We start from the raw sequence: 10879 nt of genomic DNA, 5'->3' as shown, positions 1-10879 counted from the left end.
TAAATCAGCACAGAATCAGATGTTAACGAGAAACAGATTATGCATTATGCTCATAATATTGTATCAGGGAGTAATATAAATATTTTCTATCATAACATTTACAATTATGAACCATAAATTATTACATTCAAATTCATAAACAAGTCAATAAATTAATAATAAAATATGAGCCTGGTATTAATATTTTGTCAAAGTAAAGAACGGGATATAATACAAAATATATGGTAGGTACCAGTAGAAAGAGATAACCAAACTAAAGATTTAAAACAATATACTATTATAATTCACAGAAGGGGTATAACAATTTAAAACTTAACATTTATTGTGCTGTTTAAAACCACAAGACCCCACTGACAACACAACAACAGACAAATGTCACAAAAATGACCCAGATACCAAGAGAGCTGGTACAGCAGTCTGAGCCCGTATTAAATATTGGCCAAGGTACAGTGGTCAGGGGATGGCAAGGGTATATATTGCTCGACCAGGGAGGGTAGGGATGGTAACCCTATAAAACCCTGTCGGGGAGATGTTGTGCCGCTACCCCTGCTCGCCGAGCGGTGAACAGACGCCATAGCTGGGCATTCCGCCACTGCAGATGCCAGCCTCTCGCAGACCGCCATTGTGGTATCCGTGAGTCAATACCCAGGAGTAGGGGTCTGCCCTGGGTTATTGGCACATCGCTTTTCCATGCACTATATTTTGCAATTATTGGTTGTCTACGAACGTTGGACGCAATGGCGATGTATTGATATTGTTTTGTGCACCTTATTGAACTCGATGCACTTTATTGGCCGTGGCTTCTAATCGCACCTTATGGTTTTTAGCCTCGATTTGATTTCTTTTGTTTACTATTGATTACTTTGTGCCTTATAGCCCCTGACAAACCCAATGACTTGGGGAAAAGCGTTGGGCTGGCAAGTTGACTGTTTATTAAGTGTAGGGGCTGACAAAGGGGTAGACCAGGGCAGGGGTCGTCCTTTCAAGGACGAGTGCCCCGACAGTTCCCTGAGCGAGCAGGGGTAGCAGCACAACATCTCCCCGATAGGGTTTTATAGGGTTACCATCCCTACCCTCCCTGGTCGAGCAATATATACCCTTGCCATCCCCTGACCACTGTACCTTGGCCAATATTTGATACAGGCTCAGACTGCTGTACCAGCTCTCGATATCTGGGTCATTTTTGTGACATTTGGCTGTTGTTGTGTTGTCAGTGGGGTCTTGTGGTTTTAAACAGCACAATAAATGTTAAGTTTTAAATTGTTATACCCCTTCTGTGAATTATGATTTGACATTGGGTATTTGCAAAAAACATTCATTCTGTGAATCAATATACTATTATGGTGAATCAAGAATCTCATGAAGTAGAAGTGTGTCAAGCAGGCAGAAGTGGAGACTGCATAATTATATCCTAGATAACTAAGTTTCAACAATTCAGGAATTTTAATATGTCCACAGACATGTGCATTTCTTATCAATACCAGTGACATATTATATTCTATGATGTGTGTGGCCAGAGATGCGGCACCGAACCTGAAAATTTACTAAGTCCCAAGACGTGCGCACTTACCATTTGGAACAGCGACATGCACTTATTCCAGTGACATGCGCGGCTGGAGATGCGGGGCAGTACGCACGCGAGACACGTGAATACATTCAGCTACGTCACAGACAGATAATACTCTAATTGGCACAATAATTCACGCGAGACAGGCGAAATATGATGTGGATGTCTATGGTTGGCATCTCGTGGAGCAGGAAATGACGACAATAAGAAGTTAAATAAACCAGATCCCGGCGTCCCGAGAGGTAGTAGCCTCACAGCCCTTGACAAAGCTGATTCATCAGCTAAACGTCGGGGAGGCTATCAGATCACGTTTTAATCCAGCGGCATAGTGGTACATACTAGCAGGGATACAGTGCTGTCATATCCAGTGCGCAGCCTGGAGCGCACACGAGTAGTGTGTGAATAAAGCCAGCACATTAACCCTAGAGTGGAGAAGCCAAATTACCGCTGATAATTTTAACATTTGTTTTTGGAGGGTACAACTTTTAAACAGTATATAATAAACATTACCATTTTATGGGGGGTTTCTAGTAAGGGTTTTCCCCACCAGAGGGTCACCCCTTAAAGGTTGTTTATGGAGTATTGTATTATCTCAGCCAATGAAACTGCAGCTTTAGCATAGTGTAATGTAGTTTTTTTTCCCTACTTTTCTGAAAGGATTTTTTTTATTAAGCCATGTTATCATGGCAGTGCGAGTTTGTCCTAAAGCATGATAGCATTTTCAAATCGGCTCCAAAAAAGTAGCAGTGTGAAAAAATTCCATATTGTTAATATCAAAAGTGCACAGATCCTCCATTTGAGCTGTGATCTCTTTCTACCTGAACTTCAGGAGTCTCTTTGTAAGTTTTAACGTGTCGGCACAGCATCAGACAGCAGTGAGCTCTGTCCCCTTCCTTGAGTTTCAGCACAGGACCAGTGATGTGAAAAGGGGGCTGGCTGTAGGGCTCATTAACTATGTTAAATAAAGCCGCCATGATCTGGATCTCAGTAACAGGAGTCTCAGTTATGTGCTGTCCATGTCTCTCCTGCCTGATGACAGCTATAAAGGGGAGACTGCTGTGACACAGAACAGGGCTCCCGGCTGCCTTATCTAATAAGCCATAAAGTTAATGAGCCATATAACAGCCCCCCTTGACATCACTGATCCAGTGGTGACACACCAGCACAGAAACTCTCTGACATGTTGTGACAGCCTCAAAGGAGATTCTGAACTGCAGGGAGAGCACAGCTACAATTGATGATCTGTGCATTTTTTGACATTACACTACAATAGTAAGTTGCTTTAGTCCTTATTTTGACACCATACTGTTTTTTTTCCCACTCCCGGACAACCCATTTAAGGCCCTTACGTGGGTGATTATTGGCCGAAAAGGGCAACATTACCCGGTGTAAAAGAGAGAGATCCGCTGACCCATCAAAAAAAGCCATCACCTATTGACCACCCACACATCATCTCGTGTAATAGGAAATGTGCAGCTGACTAGTGATGCCTTGGTGCCTTGTAATAGTCTTTATAAACGAGCGCTGATTTACAGCAAGCATTAAGTAGTGTAATAGGGCCCTTACAAGCTACTACATAGGAGAACGACTATAGGGCACAAAACATTGCAGAATGTTACTTACCATGTATCCAGTTACTGGAGCCTCTTTAGGTGCTACACGAAGGCCCTGGCTAAGTATGCCAACCCAATTAGACATACGAGATCCATGCCACAACAGCATCCTATGGAAGAAAAGCAACTGGATGTACAAGCGCAATTCATTAAAGTCTCTGTCATTTAAAAATACTTTTGACATCTCAAAGAGACTAAAGGGTTTTAGTATTGAGACCCCACTGATCAGAAAAACAAGCAGGGATAAGCATGTTTTGCTTTCCCCTTTAAATATTTTAACACACAGCTATTAATGTTGAAACCTTTGCAAGTACACCCCTATGGGTGAAAATGTCCAATGGGCCCAATTAGCTATTTTGCCTCACCTGTGTCATGCGACTTGTTAGTGTTAGAAGGTCTCAGGTGTGAATGGGGGGGGGCAGGTTAAATTTGGTGTTATTGCTCTCACACTCTCTAACACTGGTCACTGGAAGTTCAACATAGCACCTCAGAGCAAAGAACTAAGCAAAGAAAAAATGTTGCTCTATATAAAGATGGCCTAGGCTATAAGAGGATTTCCAAGACCCTGAAAATGAGCTGCAGCAGGGTTGGCAAGACCATACAGCCGTTTCACAGGACAGATTCCACTCAGAACAGGCCTCGCCATGGTTGACCAAAGCAGCACGTGCTCAGCGTCATATCCTAAAAAAATGTCTTTGTGAATTAGTCGTATGAGTGCTGCCAGTATTGCTGCAGAGGTTAAAGGGGTGGGGAGGTCAGTCTGTCCATGCTCAAACCATATATCACACACTGCATGAAATTGGTCTGCATGGCTATCGTCCCAGAAAGAAGCCTTTTCTAAAGATGAAGCACATAAAAGCCTGCAAACAGTTTGCTGAAGACAAGCAGATTAAGGACATGGATTACTGGAACCATGTCCTGTGGTCCAATTAGACCAAGATAAACCTATTTTGATTGTATCAAGCATGTGTGGCAGAAACCAGGTGAAGAGTACACAGACAAGTGTATCTTGCCTACAGTCAAGCCCATTGGTTATGGTGTCATGGTCTGGGGCTGCATGAGTGCTGCTGGCACTGGGAAACTACAGTTCATTTCGGGAACCATGAAAGGAAAAAAATTTTGTTTCGTAATGAACCCACCTCCAAGATGACCACAACCTTGCTAGAGAAGCTGAGGGTAAAGGTAATGGACTGGCAGAGCATGTCTCCAGATCTAAACCCTATTGAGAATCTGTACGGCATCCTCAAACAGAAGATGGGGGAGCATAAGGTCTCTAACATTCCTCAGGTTTGTAATGTCGTCATGGAAAAGTGGAAGCGGACTCCAGTTGCAACCTGTGAAGCTCTGGAGAACTCCTTACCCAAGAGGCTTGAGGCAGTACTTGAAAAAAAATGGTGGCCAGACAAAATATTGACAGTTTGAGCCCAAATCGGACATTTTCACTTAGTGGTGTACTCACTTTTGTTTATGGCTTTGTGTTCAGTGATTTTGACAGGACAGCAACATTTAACATTGTTATACAGGCTGTGCACTCAATACTTTACATTGTAGCAGATGGTCATTTCTTCAGTGTCTTCACATGAAAAGATATAATAAAATATTTACAAAAATGTGAGGGGTGTACTTTCTTATGCAAGATATTTTAAGTATGAAAAAGAGGGGCAAAGATCTCAGAGTGGGGGAGTAAAGCACCCTACTGCGCACTTATTCTCGCTTGTTTTCCCGATTGGTGGGGGTCTCAGCACTGACACCCCAACCAATTAAACTTTTTATATGTGTCTGTGATATGTCAAAAGCTAATTTAAAAACCGAGAAACTAACTTTCACTTGAACAAGAATCTCAAGTGCATCTGTTTAAAGTTAAAGGATAGCCCCGATAATTGGCGTCCTGCAACTTTAATCTGTTCATAAATCAGCTTACAAGATTGTTAAAAAGAGGAGAGAGAGGGTCTGAGTCTGAGCCTTCAGGCTGCTCCTCTAACTGATTTCAATCTGAACCACACAGAATAGCCTGCACCATATGTGAAAAAAAACGAAGGTTGCAGAATAAAAACATTTTTAATAAAGACTTTTGCAGAAATTATTATTGCACCTTAATTACAATACAGTAGTAAAAACATTGCTTTCACGTGTCCATAGCTGTTAAATGGAACCTGTCCTAAGTTTCACGTTGCCCAAACCATGGGCAGCATGAAACATTGACAAACTCCTTTTGCACGATAATGTATAAGTCACTTAAATGCTGCAGTGTTTCAAACCAATCCTAATTATAAAGCTGGCAAGTAATGGTCTGCAGTATAGTCTATTTCTCCCCACCGGCTTTAATTGATAGATCTCTCCCTTTGCCCAAAACAGAGACTGATTAATCAGAGTCGGCAGGGTGAAGACAAGCTGCCAGGGACTGCACCAATGACTCAGAGACCTGTTCTCAGTTTTAGTTCTTAATGCTGCCCATGGTTCAGACATCATGAAAGTAATGACAGAGTCACTTTAAAATTAAAAGAAATCCTAAAATAACTTAAATAATACTTATAATTAATTAATTGTGACCTGGCCTGTTGTACAGAAATTATTTCTAGCATAGAACAGACCTGTTGGGTAAATCTTCTCGAAAGCTTCCTTCTGTCTCCTTCTGTACACGGAAAACATTCAACAGGGTCATTGTGTAATCATTGTGGGTTGGAGCATGGGTGCTTAGTAAGTAATTTTCAATAAGCTGTGGAATCAGATGGGAAAGGTCAAGTATAAATGGCAAGAATCAAGGTGGCAATGCCAAATCACACTTTAGTAAAGGATGCTTATAAAGGTTGTTCGGTTTTAGCAAACAAAGCTTATTTATTGTATATTGAAAAGGTTGAAAACCTTTTAATATACTGTGCATAAATAACTGATGGCCTACAAGATCTCTGCTTTCTAGCAGTGAATTAGAACCATTATTATTTCTGGAGCTTGAAAAATTGAGTCCTATAATGGTCACATAGGTAGCAATACAAAGGAGATGTGAATGAACTGTAGGTTCTCATTCAAGTTCTTCAAGCAGAGATCCGGAATAAATTGAAGAAATTGAAGAATTTACATATAAAGCATTTCAGGAAACTGTAAAACTAGTATAATGACATCCTCTCCATAGTTCAGGTAAGTTTTTTTATTTTATTTTGTTCTCTATATAACAGCTGATTTTTACCTGAAATTCACTTGACTTTTTGTCCAAAAGCTCCAAATTGCACTGTAACTGTCGGTATTGTCTGTCCACTGGATGTTCATTGGACTGGAGATCCAAGCTGGCTAACTTTACTGCAATTTGTATGTCTCCTAAAGCCTGAAGAGATAAACAGTGTTAAATCGCTGTATTCTAGCAATAAAGCACTTCATTGACCTTTTTTGCTTTTGTTGGACCCCCCATGTTTAGCCAGAGTGGAATTGTTGACATATATTATTCTTCAACAACCACTGCAGGAGAAACAACTAGCTTCCTGTGGTAAAGTCAACAGATATTTATTTATGGAGAGGAAAGGCACAAGTATGTACAGATGTAGCCCCCTGATTCACAATAAGATAGATACGTGATCTCTCTACTTACTTTTTATATAAGGATATGCACCAATTATTACCTCAAGTAGATGCACTTTTAAGGCCAGCTCTTGTACGGTCCTTATCAGAGGTGGAGTCTTAAGTCTATACATAAAAGCACATGTCAGTTTACTTGCTATCACATACAGTGGGGCAAAAGAGTATTTAGTCAGCCACCAATTGTGCAAGTTTCCCACTTAAAAAGAGGAGAGGTCTGTAATTTTCATCATATCTATACCTCAACTATGAGAGACATAATGAGAAAAAAAATACATAAAAATCACATTGTCTGATTTTTAAAGAATTTATTTGCAAATTATGGTGGAAAATAAGTATTTGGTCAATAGCAAAAGTTAATCTCAATACCTTGTTATATACCCTTTGTTGGCAATGACAGAGGTCAAACATTTTCTGTAATCTTCACAAGGTTCTCACTCACTGTTGCTGGTATTTTGGCCCATTCCTCCATGCAGATCTCCTCTAGTGCAGTGATGTTTTGGGGCTGTTGCTGGGCAACACGGACTTTCAACTCCCTCCAAAGGTTTTCTATGGGGTTGAGATCTGGAGACTAGCTAGGCCACTCCAGGACCTTGACATGCTTCTTACGAAGCCACTCCGTTTCCTAGGTGGTGTGTTTGGGATCATTGTCATGCTGAAAGACCCAGCCACGTTTCATCTTCAATGCCCTTGCTGATGAAAGGAGGTTTTCACTCAAAATCTCACAATACATGACCACATTCATTCTTTCCTTCACTCGGATCAGTCGTCCTGGTCCCTTGGCAGAAAAACAGCCCCAAAGCATGATGTTTCCACCCCCAAGGCATCACAGTAGGTATGGTGCTCTTTGGATGCAACTCAGCATTCTTTCTCCTCCAAACACGACGAGTTGAGTTTTTACCAAAAAGTTCTACTTTGATTTCATCTGACCATATGACGTTCTCCCAATCCTCTTCTGGATCATCCAAATGCTCTCTAGCAAACTTCAGACGGGCCCGGACATGTACTGGCTTAAGCAAGGTGACACGTCTGGCACTGCATGATTTGAGTCCCTGGTGGCGTAGTGTGTTACTGATGGTAGCCTTTGTTACATTGGTCCCAGATTTTTGCCCATTGTTCTTGTGATCATTTTGACACCACGGGGTGAGATCTTGCATGGAACCCCAGATCGAGGGAGATTATCAGTGGTCTTGTATGTCTTCCATTTTCTAACAATTGCTCCCACAGTTGATTTCTTCACACCAAGCTACTTGCCAATTGCAGATTCAGTCTTCCCAGCCTGGTGCAGGTCTGCAATTTTGTTTCTGGTGTCCTTCGACAGCTCTTTGGTATTGGCCATAGTGGAGTTTGGAGTGTGACTGTCTGAGGTTGTGGACAGGTATCTTTTATACTGATAAGTTCAAACAGGTGCCATTAATACAGGTAATGAGTGGATGACAGAGGAGACTCTTAAAGAAGAAGTTACAGGTCTGCGAGAGCCAGAAATCTTGCTTGTTTGTAGGTGAGCAAGTACTTATTTTACACCATAATTTGCTTATAAATTCTTTAAAAAAAATCAGTGTGATTTTATGGATTTTTTTTTATCATTATGTCTCTCATAGTTGAGGTATACCTATGATGAAAATTACAGGTCTCATCTTTTTAAGTTAGAAAACTTGCACAATTGGTGGCTGACTAAAAACTTTTTTTCCCCACTGTAACAACAGGCATTGACATGAGCTCATGTAGAAAACTTACCCAAAGTCATGAGGAATACGGGTGTAAAACTCATTACAAGCCTCCAGAAGTTCCTTTCCAAACTTTAGTTTTTTGATACAGTTCTCTATACGCTGCAGGGAGCTATACCCAGCGTGGATCTGCTCCATTGTTAGCTTTCCTAAACAAGGACACAAAGACATCTCCGCTTGTATGTATTCTGTGGAAAGCAAACCTTTACTTTTTTTATAAAGTAAGCAAAATACAATGTTACCCAGAGGAGCTTTCTTGGTGTCATACTTCATCTCCAGCACAGTTTCTTCCATGTTCTGTAAATTACAGATGAGCTTAAGCAATTCCTGAATTGTGTTATCTAGCTTGGATTCCACTTTAGGAACTATGGCTGGCTTATCCACTTCCACAATATTTTCTTCCTCCTGGGGGAAAGACAGGCACACTAACAGTTATCTAATAAAATCAAGCCAACTCTATGGCAATGCATTTTTTATGTCTATTCTTCAAGTATTTCTAAAATGCTGAATAATACAAAATACAGTATAGGACATACTAAAGCAGTAATATGTTTTGTAGACGTGTGCTAGCACCGTCCACGAGCTGAGATTCCTCAGTGTGAACATACCCCAAAGACCACCAACTTTTTTTTTTTTGCTCTTTTTAAAGGGGTACTCCACCCCTAAGACATCATATCCCCTATCCAAAGGACCACAGGGGTCTGGCCGCTGGGACCCTGGCGATCTCTGGGCCGGCATCCAGCATTCTGAACATTTATTCAGAATTATTTATTTGTTCAGAATGCCGGCCTTGGGCGGTTGTGATGTCACAACACCCCCTCCATTCATGTCAACGGAAGGGGGGTGGGGGGAGGGGGGTGCCGGGCTGGAGATCACGGGGGGGGGGGGGGGGGTGTCCCAGTGGACAGACTCCCTGCAATCCTACAGAGAGGAGTACCCCTTTAAGAACAGTGCAGAAAATTTTGCAACACTTGAGGGGCTTGCACAATATTTGTACAATAGAAAACGGCATGCAGATATTACATATTTCCTTCATTATTTCAGTTTAGACTGTAGTGCTTCCCTTACAAAAATGCTTTTGATATATGTACATTTATGTAGCTGAAGGTTTCTTCTTACCTCTTTGGTTGAGTTATAATCCAAATGCAAAAAGTCATATTTACCAGGAACTTTTTCAAAATTTGCACGTTCAGACCACTGATTTTTTGTCTTATCAAAAAACCTAGAAAAAGTTAACAGTGAGGTGAAACTTCTGATTATTGCCACCTAAAAATATACTGAATAACATATCTGATTCTGAATTATAGGTGGTGAGGAGGGAATTGACAGCCAGCAGAGTTCTCTACAATCTCATCGAAAACATAGCAGAGTGCAGCCAGCAGAAACAGTCAGTGCCCTTTTCCCTCCAGTGCTCCAAAGCGTTCAGTGAGATTTTCTTGTTATCTGTGAGACAGAATATGCAAGTATGAAAGAGGTGGTGTGTTGTGGCTCAGTCAATCAGCAACTGGTTTTGCGGAAACCTTTAGATCACTGGCTTGCCTTCTTCCCATAGAGCAACCTGGTACCCGAATATCCACATAATGTAAAAGAAAATATGATTCATCAACCAGATCACCTTTTATTGCTCCATGGTCCAGATACAATGTTTATGTGCCCATTACATGCACTTTCAGCAGTGAACAGAATTCAGCATGGACACTTTGGCTGGTCTGTGGCCACGCAATCCCATATGCAGGAAGCAGTGATGGATTGTGCATCTTGCCACATTTCTATTAAAGACATCATAAACTTTTTCAGCAGTCTGTGCTTCGGTAGCTCTTTTGTGGGATCAACTATTCTTTACTACTCATCAAAAAGACCTTGGGTAACCATAACTCGCCTGTTCAGTGTTTCTGTTTTCTTGGACCACTTTTTGCAGCTACTAAAGACTGCATACAGGAAGCACTCCACAGGATCTGACATGCTTTGACCCAGTCATCTAACCATCACAATATGGCTCTTGCGAAATTTACAGAGATCCTTACACTTGACCATTTTTCCTGCTTCTAATATACATCACCTTCAACAACAGACTGTTGACTCTGTACCTAACAAAGCCCATCCCTTGAAAGGTGTTATGATAAGTGCATAATCAATGTTATTGACTCCACCTTTATTTTTTTTACTAAAGGCAGAGACGGCAAAATAGACAAATACTGGGGAATGGGTGGGGGCTTCATAATCTCTAAAATTCATTATATAAGAAATTATCTAACTTTTAAAAAGGAGAGCAGACTGTATAATATTTAAAGTCACTGTTAGCAGACTCACTTTTTCTGGAAGACATCTTTTGCTTTCTGTAGGTCCCCTCGACAGGATACCAAAGAATGCTGCCCAACCTTACCCACTGAAAAGGAAATACACCT

At 41.1% G+C, this 10879-nt stretch overlaps 1 protein-coding gene across 3 annotated transcripts in view; it reads right to left on the bottom strand.

Moving 5' to 3' along the window:
* PARP2 (poly(ADP-ribose) polymerase 2) overlaps positions 1 to 10879 on the bottom strand; it is a 148601-nt gene that overhangs the window by 21648 nt on the left and 116074 nt on the right. For all 3 annotated transcript variants that reach the window (XM_056528578.1, XM_056528577.1, XM_056528579.1), the window contains exons 9-16: positions 10785 to 10860; positions 9594 to 9696; positions 8717 to 8879; positions 8485 to 8623; positions 6792 to 6855; positions 6365 to 6499; positions 5772 to 5896; positions 3191 to 3290 (exon numbers count right to left, since the gene is read on the bottom strand). In XM_056528578.1, coding sequence (XP_056384553.1) covers positions 3191 to 3290; positions 5772 to 5896; positions 6365 to 6499; positions 6792 to 6855; positions 8485 to 8623; positions 8717 to 8879; positions 9594 to 9696; positions 10785 to 10860 — 905 coding nt within the window. The remainder of the gene's footprint in view (positions 1 to 3190; positions 3291 to 5771; positions 5897 to 6364; positions 6500 to 6791; positions 6856 to 8484; positions 8624 to 8716; positions 8880 to 9593; positions 9697 to 10784; positions 10861 to 10879) is intronic.

The sequence above is a fragment of the Hyla sarda genome, chromosome 1 (assembly GCF_029499605.1).
Source record: "Hyla sarda isolate aHylSar1 chromosome 1, aHylSar1.hap1, whole genome shotgun sequence".
Classification (NCBI taxonomy): Eukaryota; Metazoa; Chordata; class Amphibia; order Anura; family Hylidae; genus Hyla; species Hyla sarda.
The sequence above is the reverse complement of the archived record's forward strand: the minus strand, read 5'-3'. Positions and strand labels throughout refer to the sequence as shown.